The sequence below is a fragment of the Antechinus flavipes genome, chromosome 2 (genome assembly GCF_016432865.1).
Source record: "Antechinus flavipes isolate AdamAnt ecotype Samford, QLD, Australia chromosome 2, AdamAnt_v2, whole genome shotgun sequence".
Taxonomy (NCBI): Eukaryota; Metazoa; Chordata; class Mammalia; order Dasyuromorphia; family Dasyuridae; genus Antechinus; species Antechinus flavipes.
The window spans coordinates 274,928,578-274,948,758 of record NC_067399.1 but is presented as its reverse complement, the minus strand read 5'-3'; the positions used below and the strand labels follow the sequence as shown (position 1 = coordinate 274,948,758).

The window sequence follows — 20,181 nt, the reverse complement described above, 5'->3', positions numbered from 1 at the left end:
ATGCTAGGACTAGAGTTAGGAAAACTCATCTTCCTGAATTCAAATCTGACTTCAGACACTTATTAGCTATGTGATGTTGAGGCAAATCGCTTTACCCCATTTGCCTCAGTTTCCTTATTTGTAAAGTGATCTAGAGAAGAAAATGACAAACGACTCCAGTATCTTTGCCAAGAAAAGTCTAAATGGTTCCACAAAGAGTTAGATACAACTGAAAAACAGCTCCATGAGAAATGTGGAAGGAACTGTGCTATGCACTCAAAATGATATAACTGCCAATCCTAAAGAGCTTACTATCTAATAGGGTAGGTATGGCATGTACAGAAATAGACATGGTACATGGTAGACTGTAATAAGAGCCAAAGAGAGATCCAGAGAGTGTATTCTAGGAAATTTTGATGTGGGAGAGATCACTTTCACTTGGGGAAGAGAGAGAGAGAGATTTCTTGCAGGATGATACCTGAACTAGTTATTGAAGAAAGAATTTCAGTAGGCTACAGTGAACAGTAAGTTCATTCCAGGCATGGGGGATAATTTGCACAAATACATGAAAGCAGGAAAGGACAGTCTGAGATAAAGCTAATATTCTAGTTTGGCTAATGGACAGAGCACATAAAGACAGAGAATGTTTTGGTGTTTTTTAATTTCTGTAACCAAAGGGCTTGACACATATCCATTGCTTAATAAATGTCATGTTGAATTTAATTAAATTGAAACTAGAATGAAAGGGTAGTTTGGAGCCAGAAGGTACCTTGAGATAGAGGGCCCCAAGGAAGTTATATTTTATCCTAGAGACAATTGGGAGTCACTGGAGGTTTTGTACATTTCATGCCATTTTCCCTTTGGTGGCACTCATTTCCATGTATACAATCTATGTATTACTTACAAACAATGCATCTATTTATTAAAGAAGTTCTGGGAGGATTTGTTAGAATTTTGGCTGTTCCTGCTACTTTGTGTACTCAAAAATCATTGTATCTCATTTTTAAAAAATTCTATAATTTTCTAATTCATATTTTCCACTCTTCTAGACTGATTCCCTATTCTCATACTCCAATTATTCCAAGTTTATTAAACTTGAATTTAGGTTAGTGTTTCTGAAAACCATTTGATGATACAGTGAGTCCCCAGCATACAAGTCCATCTGGTCTTAGGTGAGATACAATAGCATTTCTACCTCATTGACACTAAACTGGGTGACTGAAAAGATTAGAAGTAGAAGCTTGGGTAGTAATCTTGATCTCAGACAAAGTCAAAGCTAAAATTGATTTGATCAAAATAGGAAAATTACACTATATGTCAGTCATATTAACCAGTATTGTTTTAGACTATTTAAAAAAAACTAGGCAATATGAAGTTGGAATATTGCTGTTTTGTAGAAAATAATGATTTGGTAGAATTAGAAAAATATGGAAAGACTTGGATTTATGAAGGAAGATATTATCCACTTTCAGAGAAACAGAGGCCAAACAAGTATAGTGTGGTCTTATGTAGGGAGACATATCTATGTATATATGATTATTGAATGATATGACATGAATACATGAATGCATGTATATATACATGTATGACTATAGACATCTATGTACATGTATGTGTATGTATAGATATATGTATACATACACACATGTGTGCTTTAAATAGCCTTTGGGAGAAGGAGAAAAAAAAAGAGGAAACAAAGAAAAGATGGACAGCTCTAAACATAATGTGTAGTATTTATTATATAGTCTTTCTTGAAATGGAAATTCATTACTTTATATTTTGAATTCTCTCATGTTTTGTTGTGCACATGACAATTTTTATCTTCCTATTTTGTATTTAAGTTTAAATAAATAAATGTTTTTAAGAGGGTGAATAAGTGAAATTACATAATTTCCTTCCTTAGAGATCTTTAAATAAAATCAGCAGTTTTCTGAGCACCAACCCAGTATAAGTCTGCCTGGAACTTGTAGTGATGGAGTTGTTTTAGTCATATCCAACTCCTTGTGACCTCCATTTAGAATTTTCTTCACAAAGATACTGGAGTGGTTTGCCATTTCCTTCTCCAGTTCATTTTACAGATGAGGAAACTGAGTCAAACAAGGATTAAGTGACTTGCCCAGGATCACACACCTTTAATAATAAAAAATAAGATTTGAATTTAGGAAGAGGAGTGTTCTTGATTCCAAGCCCAGCACACTATCCATTGTACACCTAGCGCTTGTACTGCATGATTTAAGACTCCTTCTAAATAATCTGAGTGATCCTAGTCCACTGTCCTCTGTGATAACAGTGTCATTTTCTTCCAGATGTGCCCAGATACATCTAGAATTTCTCAGCATTTAGATTGAACTGTAATTGAGGCTTTGTGAAGGCAGGAAGGAATGGTGTGTTGGGGTTTTAAGTTTCTTTGGGGTTTTAAATTTCATTCCACTGTTTTATCCCACAGACATTCCAAGAGGTTTTCTCTCCCTCTGTTCTTTATTTGTGAAGGAAGAAAGTGAGTCAGAAAGTAAGAGAGAGCAAAATAAGTCTTGAAGGTTTTTCTTTCCCTCCTAATCCTGAGACCTGTGTATATGTAAATACAGATATACATATTCACATATACAAGTGTGTCCCAAAAGTCTTAGTGCAGCTTTAAGCTGCTAAAGCACTAAGACTTATGAGACACTGTACTTTGGGGGGAGAGGGGACGGAGATATCAACCTAAATGGAATAGGTACATCTTTTTGTAACGTTTTTAAAATTTTTGCAGCCTACTGATTTTCAAATATACTTCTTACTTCCTCTCCCTTCCCTAGCAAAACTTCTCTTGTAAGAAAGATTACCAAAAAAGGGGGGAAAAATTAGTTCAGCAAAATAAACCAACACATCAGCTGTATCTGACAGTCTGTGCAATAGTCCACAAGAATGGGTAAGTCTTGGCTTGTTAACCAATACAACAGTGGTTTTACAGAGACCAAATCCCTTCAGTAGGAATCTAGCATGAGGCTTGCTTTGGCTAACATAATATGATGGAAAGACCATTCGTTGTACTTACAATCCAAGGAGAGGAATGAGGATTCCCAACTTCATTACTTAAAATTTGAATGACCTTGAGCAAATCACTCAAATTCTGAGTCTCCACGTCTAATCTACAAAATGGAGATAGTAATCATTGGACTACTTACCTCATAAGATGGTTATGAGAAATTTCATGGTCAGCTGTAAATAAATAGAGACTGAATCTGTGGCTACATTGGCATAGAGGATCCAAAGATGAGAAACTCTACTAATGCAATTTTTTAAATTGCTATTTATTTTAATGCAATTTATATTTTTATTTTTATGCAGTTTCTAATTTGAAAGAGTTAAATGATTACTATCCTGAGAGGTTAAGTTGCTCAGTCATTCAGCCAATATATGTCAGAGGCAGGTCTCTGACTCAAAGTCAACTTTCTGTCCATTATATGATGCTACCTTTCTAAAAACTGTAAAGTAATATGTAAATATGAATTACTGTTATTGTCATCAATTATTGTTATTGAACAGAGTGGTCTGTGACATCTTGTCTGAACCTTTCCCCATCCCTTCCTGCTTAATTTTTTATGGAAGTGTCTTTTACTGCTACCACTGCCTCCTGGGATACTGCGACAAATTAAGAAATATGTAAGTGGGCCATAAATGGAAAAAAAGTTAGGATGCCCTGATATACTTCATTGTCAATAGTAAAAAAAAAAAAAAAAAAAGAGTAAAATTCCCAGAATGAATTTCACTTTCTGTTTATGCCTAATGTACCAATGGAAGTACCTACTAACAAGGCACATCATGCTAGAAAATAACATGCTCTCAGAAGTAGTTCTATGAGAAGTTTGACTGTCCCTATCTGGGTGCTAGATACCAATAAAACAGAGTTTTTAAATTTTAATGCTTTTTCTTTAGCAAGATGGTAAAATAGTAGACATTTTCCTTTCTTGGACAGTTGTTTCTGGATCTTCCTATTTGTAAAGTGGTCAGATCCTGGGCTTTACTTTACTTTACTTTCACTTTACCCTGTCTGACTGAGTTTCTTCATTTGTAAAATGAGACAGAGAAGAAAATGACAAATGGGTCACAAATGGACAGGACTGAAATGGCCAAACAACAACTAACAATAAAAAATGGTCAGAATTATAACCAGGATAGGATGAACAGATTCTGTCCTGTCCTCTCCCACCCAGAGAATCAACATTCAGGGTGTACTTCCATAGTTCTCCTGTGAGTCTTTCACAAGGAGCCTGCCCCATAGTCTTTTATCTCTCTCACTCTTCGCATTCCCCTTGTCTTCAGGAGGATTCCTGGTTCTCTTAATTACGGCAAACTATCCTCTGAATGCTCCATCCTTTAAAATGAATTTGCTTCATCTACCAGAATCCTTAATTCCAGGAAATCTTTTAGGCCTTTTATTCTGCCACAAGTTCATCTTTTTTTTTTCTTTTCTTTCTCCCCCTTCTTTTTCTCTATTAGGTACTTACTGGAGCAGGATTTTCCAGGTATGAGGATCGGTCCAGAGCCCACAACAGATTCTTTTATTGCTGTAATGTATGGAGAAACTGAAGGTAGCACCCCTGGAAATGCTTTAGTTGTGGACCCCAAAAAACCATTCCGAAAACTTAGTCGCTTTGGAAACGCATTCCTTAACCGGTAAGAAAGATTCTATTATATGTGTCTTGTTATGTTTGTCTTAAGGAAGATTCTTTTCTTCTGAATTGCAACCAGCTGCATATAAAATGCTAAAGTTTGGCTTAGTCAGTAAAGGAATATACATAATTGCATTTGAGAAATCAGGATTAACATAAAAATGTTCATGTGAAAAGAAAAGCAAGTCACCTTTTTTTTCTCAATAGTATTTTATTTTCTCAAATATATGTAAAGATAGTTTTCAAAGGATAGTTTTTAACATTCATTTTTGTAAAACTTTGTGTTCCAAATTTTTCTTCTTCTTTCCCTTACCTCCCCTTTCCTCCAGACAGCAAGCAATCTGATAGAGATTAAATATGTGCTATTCTTTTAAGTGTATTTCCATATTTGTCATGTAAATCAGACCAAGAGGGAAAAAAATCCACAAGAAAGAAAACTGAGAAATACTATGCTTTGGTCCACATTCAGTTTCCATAGTTCATTCTGGATATGATTGGCATTTTCTATCCCAAGTCTATTTGAATTGCCTTGAATCACCGCATTGTTGAGAAGAACCAAGTCTATCACAGTTAATCATCACATAATCTTGTTTCTGTGTACAATGTTTTCCTGGTTCTGCTCAGTTTACTCAGCATCAGTTTATGTAGATTTTGCCAGACTTTTCTGAAATCAGCCTATTCATCATTTCTTATAGAACAATAATAACAAATGAGCTTTTAGTTGACTCCAAGTTTAATATGAGCCCACAGTTAGTACCAGCTGCTAACCCCATCTTGCCCTCTTCAAAACAAAACTAAATACTTTAATGCAATATTAGGCCACATTAATAAGAGAATTATTAGAAGCAGAGCATTAATATTCCAGAAACTAATCATTTTGTTGTATTCTTTACTGGTCAGATCACATCTGGAATATCACATTCCATTATGGCTGCTACATTTTAAGAACTATGTGTGGTGAGAAAAGGTTGCCAGAAAATTGAAAGTTTATATTGTGAATATTTCAAGCAATTGGAGATGTTTAAACTGGCTTAAGAGAGAACCTAAGGAACAGTACAATACCTTAATATCTTAAATACTTGAAGAATTGACTGTTACCTGGAAGAGAGATTAGATTTAGTTTGTGTAGCCACAGATCTTCCAGTAGTTGGAAGTTAGCAGGAGACAGATATATCCTCTCTAAGAAAGACCTTTCTAATCAGAATTATCCAAAAATGGAAATGTGCTGCCTTGCTGAGGAATGAGCCCTTAGTCTTTTGCAGGTGATGTCTGTTCTCAGAAGAATGTTGTAGAATAGATCCTTGCACTTGTATTGATTCCTCTCCAAAGATTTGTGAGATCTTAATGATCTCTGAGTTGAGTTGTTCACTATCTGATTTTCCTTGCTCTTCCTCCCCCTAACAATACCATTTTTTTGGTTTAATATATAAAATAAGTTTAGAACAACAAAAAAGGAATTTTGCTATTTATTAGCAAATCACAATATTCTTTGAGAAAGATGTATGGGATAAGTGGCTAAAAAGAATTTTTGATTATCTGAGTTCATCATATATTTTTGTATTATCACTATGAGAGTCAGTGTGGCCTAGTGAACAGAGAACTATTCTTAATCTGGATTCAAGTCCCACTGCTGACACATATGGGCTATATAACCCTGGGCAAATTACTTAACCACTCAATGCTATAGATAACTTAAAAAGACAAAGCTTGTTATCCTTTTCTCTGCCCCTTCTCAGAATAATGTCTCTAAAAATTGAGGAAGGGAAATGCTAATTTTCATTTTGAGATTAGTGAAAGTAAAAATATTATATTTTCCCCATCCAAATTTATGCAATGCTTGAAATTTATCCACAGACTATTGCTTTAAGTCTATAAATCTTGGAGAAAATATTTTGATCTGCATTTTGTAGGAATTTCTTTACCTGGAAATTCTCTGTACCAGTCATTTATATTGCAAGCTCCTTAAGGGCAGAGACCATTTTTTGAAGTTCATGATATCCCCACTTAATACAGTGCTTGGCATATAGTAGGTATTTAATAGATCCTTATTAATGGACTGACTTAACAGTGATATCCCAGGTCCAGTCCATGTCCTTAAGCTCCTTATTATTACGGATGAAGAAAAGGCTGACAGCAGATTTTTGGGGAAAACAAAGAAACTAATAATGTTTCTTTTCTTTCTTTTTTTTTTTTTTTTAACTTTGACATGCCACTCCTTCTTCCCCTTTCTGCCTCCTTTTTTATTCATAATCTTCTCCTGTACCACATCTCATTCTCTGCCCTCACATTTCCTTTTTATTTTTCTCCCCAGCTTCCTCTTCTTCCCTGCTTTGAGAATAGACAGAGCAAGGAAAATGTGCTCTAGAGTAGTATCTACTCAGGAATGGGGGAGTAATTAGTCTAGAAGCATTTAATAAGTGCCTACCAGGAAATTATTGGAAAAAGGCACTAGATTTAAGAAGAAAGGGAAAGACTTTCTGTAGAAGCTAAGGTTTTAAATGGGACTTGAAAGAAGCAAGGGAGAAATTAGTATGGCAGAAACTAGGCATTGACCCACACTTAACACTGTACACCAAGATAAGGTTAAAATGGGTTCATGACCTAGGCATAAAGAATGAGATTATAAATAAATTAGAAGAACATAGGATAGTTTACCTCTCAGACCTGTGGGAGAGGAAGGAATTTATGACCAAAGAAGAACTAGAGATCGTTATTGATCACAAAATAGAAAATTTTGATTATATCAAATTGAAAAGTTTTTGTACAAACAAAACTAATGCAAACAAGATTAGAAGGGAAGTAATAAACTGGGAAAACATTTTTACCGTCAAAGGTTCTGATAAAGGCCTCATTTCCAAAATATATAGAGAACTGACTCTAATTTGTAAGAAATCAAGCCATTCTCCAATTGATAAATGGTCAAAGGAGATGAACAGACAATTCTCCAATAAAGAAATTGAAACTATTTCTAGCCATATGAAAAGACGCTCATTGTTGGTGGAATTGTGAATACATCCAGCCATTCTGGAGAACGATTTGGAACTATGCTCAAAAAGTTATCAAATTGTGCATATCCTTTGATCCAGCAATGTTACTACTGGGCTTATACCCCAAAGAGATTTTAAAGAAGGGAAAGGGACCTGTATGTGCAAGAATGTTTGTGGCAGCCCTCTTTGTAGTGGCCAGAAACTGGAAACTGAGTGGATGCATCTGAGACCAAATTTGAATTTAGGCTCTCCTTACTCCAGACAATATACTACTAGCTGCCCTAGAGAAATATGAGATGTTATAATTGGTGGTAGGGATGGATGGATCAAGTGAAGATTTTTAAAAACAATTTATGAACCTAAATTATACTCAGCTAATCTTATAATTACTATTTAAGTCCAAGTAGTTAAAAATATTTGTTCTTTTAAGTGTGTAAATCTTAGCAATCTTGTTGATGTAATTAATTTGCCTAGTAAATTATTTTTAATTGATAAAGGGAAAGTAAACAAGCCCACTTTCTAATAGCTTCCAGTCTAGTTTTTCTTACCAATATTTGTTACTTGAATAGCTTCCTTTTGCAGGACTAGGAGATCGGGAAGGAATAGAATTGCTTATGTATGAAACTTTTGGCTTGTTGCAGATTCATTTTCCCAGAAATGATTTGTTTGAAAATTAGTTTCTTTTTCTTAGGAATATATCAGTATCATTAGGATTAGAGAAAGGAAGTAGGTAGTGCCATTTTGGGTGAGGTTTAGTCCAAAATTTAAAACTTGTAAATATAACGTAAAGATAGCTTGAACTTTAGAATGTTTCCAATCCTACTCCACCCCTTTTTACATTAGGAGGAAATGAAAAGTTAGTTGCATCACTAACAATATACAAAAGAGGAAGTTAGGTCATTCATTTAACTAGCCATTCAAGCAATGGTTCTCCATTTCCTAAGATGATAGTTCTCAAACATTTACACTACTAGAGCTCTGTAAATAACCAAATCTCAGCTAAACCAGCAACAAAATCTTTAAAAGGGATTTTTTATAGTGCTTACAGTTAATGGTACCAAATAAAACAAGAGTAATTTGATTTTTTTTCCTACCAAACTGATTTTATTTCAAATCAGACATTATTGCAGACAACTTAGTGAGAGAGATGTTATTTGTTGTCACTTCACAAAGTTTATTATGAAAGTCAAGTAAGATGAAGATATGAAATCTTCTTGGAAACTTCTATGCTAATAAGTATTATTTTAGCTCAAAGCAATCAGCGGAAGAAGAAAAGTAAGTCAAATACAAGACCTACAGGTGATTTTGTTACATTTGATTATTTCTAAGAGAAAGGGGGAAAGGTAAAGAAAAAAAGAGTAGGAAAGAAATGAAAAATGGGAGAAGGAATTTACTAATTTGCATGTTTAGAGTGCCCAAGAAGAAAAATATGTAACATGAAGGAAAATCTTGGAAGGATCAGGTATCTCATAAACCCTACTGATACCTGAACTTGGAAAATGTGGGTTGTGTGGGGTGAACACACACAAACACAAAATTTAATGTAGAAGTATCTTAAACAAAGATATAAAGAAATAGGCAAGGCATAGGAAAAAAGAATTTAAGTTGAAAGTCAAGCAAAATATGTTAGTTTCAGAGTGTGGATGATAACTGGTGAATTAAAAAGAGGAAGAAAGTATAAGAAACAAAGGTCTGGGTCTGGGCTTGGTCATGAAAGAAGGGTAGAGGAGAAGGAAGAGACTGGTTCAATTCTACATTTCTGTGTTGATCAAGTTCCTTTTTCCTCTTTCTATTCTTTGCAAATACCATGGTAATGAGAAAAGAGAGGGAGAAGTATAAAAGAATCATCATAACTGCAAATGGCCTAAATTTACTTACAAAATGAATATAGAAAGTAGAAATCATAAAAAAATTTAATATACTTAATTTGATATTTTATTATGTCAAATGGCATAATATTGAATACTAGAGAAAGCAATAACCAAATTCCAGGTAGAAATAGATAGCTAAATTATAATAGTTATATCTTTCAGAACTAAACAAATCTAACCAAAAAGATAAATGTGAAAAGAAGTTAAGGAATTGAAAAGAATTTTTAAAAATGTAGATATCTATAAATATTGGGCTGTTATTAATTGGAATCATAAAATAAGTATTTCTTTACTGTGTATGTTAACTTTTCAAATGTGGAAAAACAAATATTAAATATATTCTTTACTGTTGTTGTTAAGCCATTTTTTAGTCATGTCCAACTCTTCATAATATCATTTGTGGCTTTCTTGGTAAAGATTCTGGAATAGTTTGCCATTTTCTTCTCTAGTTCATTTTATAGATGAGGAAACTGAGGCAATTTTTAAACTATTAAATTAAGTTGTCAGTTAATCTGATACAAAACAGAGAAAACCAATTTGTTAATATAAAAAAGGGGGGAAAAAAGAATTTGCAGTAAGTAAAGGAGTATATAAAGGAAATCATTAGAAACTATTTTGCCCAATTATATACCAACTGAATTGATAAATGAAATAGATTGATATTTTCACAAATATAAAATGCCTAGATTAGTAGAACAAGAAGCAAATAATCTTGTATGACCCAATCTCAGAAAAAGAAATTGAACAAACCATGAGGGAAAAAGGAAGAGGGAAGAAGGGGAAGAAGGAAGATGGAGCCCCGAACTAGATGTATTTACAAGCAAATTCTATCAATCAGAGAACGATTCCAATATCACATAAATTATTTGTAAAACTAGAAAAAAGAGAGGACATACAAAATTCCTTCTATAAAGCAAATATGGTACAGATATTTAAATGAGACTTAAAGTAGAGCAAACATATCCAAGACATAGCTCACAGCACTCCTGAGTATGACCAGAATTAGATTAAAATGTAACTGGGAAATATTTAACAAAAGGAATTAAAATACATTAAACATAGATAATATTCTCTTTTAAAACTAAGTCATTATATGGCATATAGAGATCCCCATGGATGGATTTGTTGCCCCTGTTTTCTATTTGAATTTGACATTACTGAAGTAGAGGAAGAAAACTGTAGACCAAAACTATCTCTAATGAATATTGATGCAAAAATGTTGCATAAAATGTTAGCAAAGAAGCTACAAAGTTATATTTCAAAGTTTATATACTATGACAAATTTGAATTTATATCCAGAATGCAAGGTTGTTTTTGTGTTAGGAAAAATATAAATATAATAGACTATATTTATAACAAAATTCATAATTACTGCAATAAATGAAGGATAAGCTTTTGACGAAAAAGCTTTGTAATAAATGAGCTATTTGTTACTTTAGAAAGTAGTATCTCTAAAACCAAGAACTCAAATTATCATTCAAGAGCAGAATAAGAATATTTATTATTATCATTTTTATTTAATATATTTTAGAAATACTAGCTATAGCAATAAGGTATAAAAAGAAGAAGAAATTGAGGAAATAAATGCATACCAAGAATAAGAATTATCACTTCTTATAAATGACAATGGTTTAGGAAATAAATGCATACCAAAAATAAGCATTATCACTTCTTATAAATGACAATGGTTTACCAAGAGAACAATATTCAGCCAAAAATTAATTGAAGCAATAACTTCAGTAAAATAGCAGACTATAAAATAAATCCACAAAAATCATGACTTCAAAGGATTAATGGTGAAGCATTCTTCCCATTCCCTTGGTAGAGAGACAGTGGCCTAGAGCAGTGGTATCAACTCAAACAGAAATGGGGGTCATTAGTCTGTACATAAGGGTCCCTGAAAGCCATGTATTGATTTACTTTTAAGATGCAATATTATCTGTGTTTTATTATATTTTTGTTTATTTTGTTAAAGACTTCCCAATTATACTTTAATATGGTTCAGCAGCATTAGGGAATATAGGATCTGTGGAAAGACTGTTTGATACCTCTAGTTCATTAGAGGTTCAAAGAGTTTTCATACACAACCAATATATGATTTGTTTTGCTTGATTGTACTTACTTGTTACAAGGGTGTTATTTGTGTGTGTGTGTGTGTTGGGGTGCGGGAATGGGAAGAGCTATGGGAGAAAGGGTAGGGTATGGATAGTGGTAATGAAAAAAGAAAAACGAAGGAGGATCAGTAAAGGATTTATTTTTAAATACCTAAAGAGTAGAAGAAAGTTCTTAAGGAAACACAAACAGCAGTATTAGAATTGAGAGAGAGAGAAAGAGAAAATGTGTAATATCTGTAATAGAAATTCATGTTCTTTTATAAGTTTCTTTTTCTGTTTTTGGTGAAAAGAAATTTTACACCTCTTAATATATAGCAAATTCATAATAAAAAAGAGATTTTAAAGTAAATACATGTAACTCAATAAATTCAACTTAACAGATATTTGTTAAATACTTCCTGTGTTCAAGATATATGCTACTAAATAGTGGTTGTTTTAAAAGGAATCATAGCTCATGATAAAGTTCTGGACTTTGAGTCAGAAGACCCAGGTCCAAATTCTAACATTAACAATAGCTGTGTGACCCTCGGCTAATTATATAAGGTCCCAGAAGACCTTTTGAATATGTATCTCTGGCACTTTACACATGGTAGATGCTTAATAATTGCTTGTTAAATGATTGGTATTTATATTCTTTTAGCAAGACTGTATATCAGAGAACATTAGGCAAAGCTGAACTGTCGCAGATAAATTTGTGGGCATCCATTTGGGGAGCATATTCTGGTTAGCTCAAATACATAATAAAACCTTCTTTTTAGACTTTTCTGATTCCTCAGAGAAAATGCCATTCACGAGTGGGGTAAAAAGGAGAAATTAAGTAACTAGAATACTATTTTAATTTCAATCTCATCCTTTTGAGCATCCTTTGTTGATAAATGGTCATTACAGTTACTTCTTACTTCAGGCAACAAGCAGCCATCTCAGGGGACAGATTATTATTATCCTTCTTATCATTGTCACTGTAGCTTCTGTATTATCCCAAGAGAAATCTGTGGCATCGCACTCAGATCATAATGGTTCTGAACTAATCTAGAAAGTGCCAAGTATTCAGCAAACTATAAAACAGATACACATACACATATATGCATATATATGTGCATGCACTCATATCTACCTATATACACACATGCATACATGTGTATATTTTCTAAAGGAAACAGGGCAGATCTTTGTCGTGCATTTCTGAGAAACAAGTACAAGGCTTGTGAGAATTCAATACTTCTGCAGCAAAGGAAATTTAATAGCTTCAGAAAAGAATCATGGTAATATGGGTAAAATGTTTCTATTTTCTGCATTGAAATCTTACCACAGTGCCCTACACTTGCTTTCTTTTTTTTTTTTTTTTAATTAAAGTTTTTTATTTACAAAGCATATGCATGGGTAATTTTTCCAACACTGACTCTTGCAAAACCTTTTGTTCCAAATTTTCCCCTCCTTCCCTCAATCCTCTCTCCTAGCTGGCAAGTAGTACAATACATGTTAAATGTGTTACAATACATGTATACATATTTATACAGTTATCTTATTGCACAAGAAAAACAAGATCTATAGAAAAAGAAAAAGAAAAACCGAGAAAGAAAACAAAATGCAAGCAAATGACAACAGAGTGAGTGAGAGTGCTTTGTTGTGTTCTGCACTCTGTTCCCACAGTTCTCTCTCTGGGTGTAGATGGCTCTCTTCCTCACTGCACAGTGGAACTGGTTTGAGTCATCTCAATGTTGAAAAGAATCATGTCCATCAAAATTGATCTTCATATAATCTTGTTGCCATGTGTAATGCTCTCCTGGTTCTGCTCACTTCACTTAGCATCAGTTCATGTAAGTCTCTCCCAGGCCTCCCTGAAATCATCCTGCTGGTCATTTCTTACGGAACAATAACATTCCATAACATTCATATACCACAATTTATTCAACCATTCTCCAATTGATGGGCAACCACTCAGTTTCCAGTTTCTTGCCACTACAAAGAGGGCTGCCACAAACATTTTTGTATATGTGGGTCCCTTTCCCTCCTTTAAGATCTCTTTAGAATATAATATTATCCCAGTAGTAATACTGCTGGATCAAAGGGTATGGACAGTTTGATAACTTTTTGAGTATAGTTCCAAATACTTTCCAGAATGGTGGGATTCATTCACAACTTCATCAACAATGTATCAGTGTTCCAGTTTTCCCACATCCCCTCCAGCATTTGTCATAGTCTTTTCCTGTCATCTTAGCCAATCTGACAGGTGCCTACACTTGCTTTCTAATGGAATTCAGCATCAGGCTAGTTTGTCTTGGATTCTATTCAGCAGCTTTAGTTACTGAGATTTGGAAGGATGTAATCAAAAGACACTATGCTCTAATGTGAACTTTTAAGGTATAGTGACATAACAACTTTTTCCTTTTGTAGTTTTGTCTTCTTTATGTTATTGAAATTTTTTGAAGTTTTTTCTTTCTCACTCTCCCCTTCCTTTTTTGAGTGTAATAGTTTAGTACTTTTTCGTTCATTAGCTAAGACATCTTTTTGGAGGTGGTGGGGAGGGGAGGATAATTTAGTATATATATTTTCCTGAAGTTTCATCCTTCAGTTGTGAACTCCTTGAACTTTCACAAATGAAGAAATCTTTATTAAGCACTAAATGATTAACAAAAGCACCATATTGTCTACATTGTTCTTTTGTGTTTCCAGTTTTAGGATTGTGCATGTTATGTAAATTTAAAATGCTGAAATATTTCAAAAACAAAACCAACAGCAATAATTAAAATAGCTTAACATCACATGGAAAAAATTTCAGCATTTGGTGTTGGCCTACTTAGCAATGCTAGTTAAAAAAATGATATTCAAATTCTTTACAATATCTTTGACTTCATCTCTGATATTGCTTCCTCTTTCATTGATAGAAATCACAAACACTTTATCTGCTATCTCAATAGAAGCTGTTTCTAAATTGCTGTTGGCCAGCCTCCTCAATGACAGCCTCTCTGAGTTTAGCTGACTCATACCTCAGGTAATAGGTACACAGTTTGTCACTAAGCCTGTGCCAGAGGCATTTTTTCCCTTTGAATACATCTTCACACCACAAAAACACTGTTGCTTTAGGACTTTAGAAGAAGAATAATGCAAAAAAAAAAAAAAGATTTTACCATTGCCTTTCTCCCCACCTCCACCACCATTTTTTAATTTTTATTTTTTTTTTTTTTTTGCTGCCCTTGAGAGTTTGCATAGTCTGTAGGGTAGAATCAGACACCTAGGTTCATAACTTTGCCATTTATTGTGGAACTTGAAGCACATCAATTTATCTTTCTCAACCTTTTCCTTCTCTGTAAAGTGGGGATATTTTCTGCTTCCTCTCCAAATATTCATTTATATACAGGGTTGTCCTAAGGACCAAATAATAATAATAGCTAGCATTTATATAGCATTTTAAGGCTTACATTTTACAAATATCTCTTTACAAATACTTCACAATATTATTATTCTTATTTTTACAGTTGAGGAAACTGAGGTAGACAGCAATTAAGCAACTTGACATAGCTAATTAGATTTGAAATCAGATCTTCCAGTCTCCAGGTCCAACATTCTATCCACTGCACCATCTGACTTGCATGGGAGAGTACTTTGTGAACTATAAAGAGTTCTATGTAAGTTGATATTGTCAATAAACTTTCCTTAGAATGGGGAAATGTGTCATAAAAGCCAGACTATGCATTAAACCACTCCTTTTATCTATTTGAACAAAAAAAAAATTTTTTTTAACCTTGTGCAATTACAATAGACTTGTATTGGAAAGTGCCTTCTACATCTATAGAGAGAGAACTATGGAGACTGAATGTGGATCAAAGCATAGTATTTTCACCTTTTTGTTGTTGTTTGCTTTTTTTCTTTCTCATTTTTTTTCAGTTTTGATCTCATTTTTCTCATATAGCATGACAAATATGGAAATATGTTTAGAAGAATTGCACATGTTTAATAATATTAAATTGCTTGCAGTCTTGGGGAGAGGAAAGGAGGGAGAGAGAGAGAAAAATTTGGAACACAAGGTTTTGCAAAGTGAATGTTGAAAACTATTTGGAAAATGTGTGTATCTGGAAAAATAAAATACTATTTAAAAATAAAAATATTTCAGCCTTGTGAAAAGAGTTTACATCTTAACAATTCTTTAAAGTTATCCCTAAAGTGATTCTGTTTTCTTTCCTTCTTTCCTTTCTTCATTCTTCAAAAATTTTTTGGAGTTCCAAATTCTCTCTCTCCTTCCATCCATTCCCTATTGTTTGAGAAGGCAAGTATGAAGTCATGTAAAACATTATTTCCATATTAGACATGTTGTAAACGTAAATAGATAAGCAAGAAATATAAAAAAAGTTTTAAAAGTTTGCTTCAGTTTGTACTAAATTCATCAGATCTTTCTCTGGAAGTAGACAGCATTTTTCACTTTGTATCTTTTGGAATTTTCTTGTATCACTATATTGATCAGAGTAGTTAAGTCTTTAACATTTGATCGGCTTTGTAATATTGCTGTTATTGTGTACAATGATGTGGTTCTGCTCACTTCACTTTGAAACTTGAGCTTCATTTAAATCTTCTTGGGTTTTTCTGAAATTATTCATATTGTCATTTCTTATAGCACAATAGTATTCCATCACAATCTTTTATCTCAATTTGTTCAACCATTCCCCAATTGATGAGCTTACCCTCAATTTTCAATTCTTTGTCACCACAAAAAGAACTGCTTTAAATATTTTTGTACACATAGGTTTTTTTCCCTTTAAAAAAAAATCTCTTTATGATACAGATTTAGTAGTACTGTTGAATTGCAGGGTATGCACAGGTTTATAGCCCTTTGGACATAGTTCCAAGTTGTTCTCCCGATTGATTGATTCATTTCATAAGTCTACTAAGAATGCATTAGTGTCCCAATTTTCCCACGTCCTCTGGAACACTTATCATTTTCCTTTTCTGTTGTATTAGCCAATCTGATAGGTGAAGTGGTATCTCAGTTGTTTTAATTTGCATTTCTCTACTCAGTAGTGATTTAGAATCACTTTTCCAAGTGACTATAGATAGCTATGGTTTCTTCTAAAACTGCCTGTTTGTGTCTTTTGATCTTTTAGTCAGTGGGGAATGGGTTTTATTTTAATAAGTTTAGCTGAGTTTCATATATATTTGAGAAATGAGATATTTGTTAGGGAAACTTGGTATAAAATTTTCCCACCAGTTTTTTTGTTTTCTTTTTAATTTTGGCTGCAGTGATTTTGTTTGTGCAGTAAATTTTAATTTTATGTAATCAGAATTATCCATTTTACTTCCATGATCTTTTTCATTTCTTTTTTACTACAAACTCTTCCTGTAGATCTCATAGGAAAATTTTTCATGCTCCCCTAATTTGTTTGTGATATCATCCTTTATCCTAAATCATTTTGACCTTATTTTGGTATATGATGTGAGATGTTGGTCTGAAGGCTTCCCCTTGATCTTTTTGTCCTGGGAGGGAACCCCAAGCTTTTATTGCAGCCTTAGAAATTTGCACATACACTGGTATGGGATAATAAATCTGTTCTGAATTCTCTGTATACTGACCTTCACCAACTAGTTGGTCAAAAGCAATTTGTACAATAGCTCCTGTTTGCCTATTGAGTTGGGCTTGACTCCTACATAATTCATGAAACTCTGAAAGCCACAACAAATTTTGTCCAGGTCCTAAACATGTCCTAGCTATGGATTTCCCATCGTTCGGGGTTAAGATTTCATAAGACAAATTATCTAGTAACATCTTCACATAAGATGATGTAATGCCATAAAGATTGCAACCCTTTTTCAAATCTTTAATTTTTTCCAAATTAAAAGGAGTGTATCTTCTCCCTTTTTGACCGGAAGAGTCAAGTTCTTCAATCACAGGATATGCATTTATAAAATCAGATATATCTTCTCCTTCATTTTTTGCCTTAATTAATGCCTTTTCTAATCTTGTCACAGGTTCCTTAATAGGTGGTTCTGATTGCATTACTGCCTCTCCCCCCTTCCTTCTCCCTCCACCCATGAAAGGTTAATTGAAGGAGGAGGGTCATGAGATGTGGAATGATCTAATTTCTCCTGCTTGTGAAGTATCACACTCAAAATTGTACTTAACTCCCTTCTTATCTGATTCTTCCTCCTTTTCACTTAGTTTAGTTGACACTTCCCCCTCCTGCTTTTTCTTCTTTTTCCTTATTCTAATACTTACATAATTTCCTAAAGCTAGTTGTATTAAATTATATGTATTAAATATGTCTTTAAAAATTGAGTCAGGTCCATCTTTATTGCAGAATTGACAAAGATCCTCTCCTAATTTCCACTCCATTGAGTTTGGATTAGAATTGTAGTATTCACCTAGTTGCTCTCCTACTAATTTCCACTCGTCTAGATCCAATTCTTTTTCCATAGAGAACCAAGGAGATGTGTACTTTATAGTTTCTAAAAGTTCAGTGATCTGCTCCAAAATTATAATCAAACCTTGGCTTTTCATAACTTTGACAATGCTCTCTAAACATTTTCCTTGAACAGAAACAAAATGCTGTTTTCTAAGCATCTGTCCCATCTTAGCTGAAATTCTACTTTAATTCTTTAACAAAATTTCTTTGTTGTATTCACCCTAATTTCTGGGTTGAGGAGACTTTTCCACTGCATCAGGATCAGAGGCTTTTCCACTGAAATGAGAGTCCTATCAGCCCCATGTTGGGCACCAAAAAATTAGAAGGAAAGGAATGTGGTGTTCTCTTCTTTTTTATAATATATAATCGTTCTCTGTGAGCAGGTTTCTTGGGGAGGTTTTCTGGAGGCAGCCTTAGTTTCAGTTCCAAGTAAGAATCACTTCAAATATAGCCAGCTGATAAAATCCAAATGTTTATTTTCTCCTTCCAAGTCTTAAATCTCTTTCCTTGGGCCTGATTAGCTTTCTCAGAGCTCTCTCCCTCCTTGGTTCCAAGAGCTCTTGACTTTGACTGCAGTCTCTAGCTTGTCAGTCTCCTTAATTGAACTCACTTGAGCTTTCTTTGGTTCTGAGAGCTCTCGTTGCTAATCTTTTGCCTCTAGCAGCTTCTGCTTCTAGCTCAACTCCGACTCTTGGCAATCTTCCAAACTGACTAAATTCACTGACTCAGCTCCTTTTTATGCTCTCTCAAAGGTTGACTCCTCCTCTGAGAGTGGGATTATGGGAGGTGTGAATTCACATTTACAAAGCTAACTTTGTGTATCTCCCACACATGTGAACACTTGTGAATCTTTCAAACTTGTGAACCAATGTGTACTTAAATTCATTAGTGAGCTAGAGGATTTGCTAAGTACCATGCTAAATTAGGCAAATGATTTATCACTTTGTAAGGATTCTAACATTGGTCTATGCCTAGTTTTTTCCAAATGGCTTTCCAGTTTCCCCAACAATTTTTGTTAAATATTGAGTTGTTGCCCAAAAAGTTTACCAAACACTAGATTACTGTGGTCTTTTATTACTGTGTATTGTATACCTGATTTATTCCAGTGATCCATTGCTTTGTTTCTTACTCAGTACCAGATTGTTTGATTGTTACTTCTTTGTAATATAATTTAAAATCTGGTGCTGTTAGATTACCTTCCTTCACCTTTTTTCATCTCATATCTTTTGATATTCTTGACCTTTTGTTTTTCCAGATGAATTGTTATTATTTTTGTTGGCTTATAATTGGGTAAAATAATTCCTAATAATTGCTTTGATTTTATCTTTATTGGTAGTACATTAACTTTTCAATTTTTGATGCTGATAATTTGGTTTTTTTTTTAATTAAATTACCCAATGGCTTATTTTTTAATATAAAACCAGCTCCTAGTTTTATTTATTAGTTTAATAGCTTTTTTTATTTTCAACTTTGTTAATTTTTCCTTTAATTTTTCAGAATTTTCATTTTAGTGTTTAAGATTTTAAATTTATTCTTTTTTTTTAAAATTGCATACTCAATTCATTCGTCTCTCTCTTTCTTATTTCTTGATGTATGCATTAAGAGATATATATTTTCCTCTGAACAGTGCTTTGGCTTCATCCCATAAATTTTTGTATGTTGTCTTATTGTTATCTTTAATGAAATTATTGATTGTTTTTATGAATTGTTCTTTGACTCATTCTTTAAGATTAAGTTATTTAGTTTACAATAAATTTTTGATCTAGGCTTCTGTGGCCCATTATTGAGTGTAATTTTTTTTTTTGTGTTGTGGTCTTAAAAGGATGCATTTATTATTTCTGTCTTTCTGTGTTTGTGGGGTTTTTATGCCCTAAAACATGATCAATTTTTGTGAAGGTATTGGAGGGCAGTTTTTAATAGGAAATTATTTAGGTACTTTCGTACCTTAACGAAAGCCATTGTATGATGTAGGAACCAGACTGCTTGGTGCCTTCTGATTTGACACAAAGGGGTAAGGTTAGATACACCTATGAGGTACTCCCATGATTTCTTATTCTTTGCCATTAGAAGATTTTTGCAGGGGGGTCATATCAGTCCTTTTTCTTTTTCTTTGGTAGTTTGCTATTAGTAGTGGAATTGTGTACAAAGAGTACACACAGTTTAGTAGCTTTGGGGTCATAGTT

General features: G+C 33.5%; 1 protein-coding gene across 1 annotated transcript in view; it reads left to right on the top strand.

Moving 5' to 3' along the window:
• The window catches only part of EHD4 (EH domain containing 4), a 98,034-nt gene that overhangs the window by 8,415 nt on the left and 69,438 nt on the right, over positions 1–20,181 (top strand). Inside the window, exon 2 of the mRNA XM_051977134.1 lies at positions 4,462–4,638. Coding sequence (XP_051833094.1) covers positions 4,462–4,638 — 177 coding nt within the window. The remainder of the gene's footprint in view (positions 1–4,461; positions 4,639–20,181) is intronic.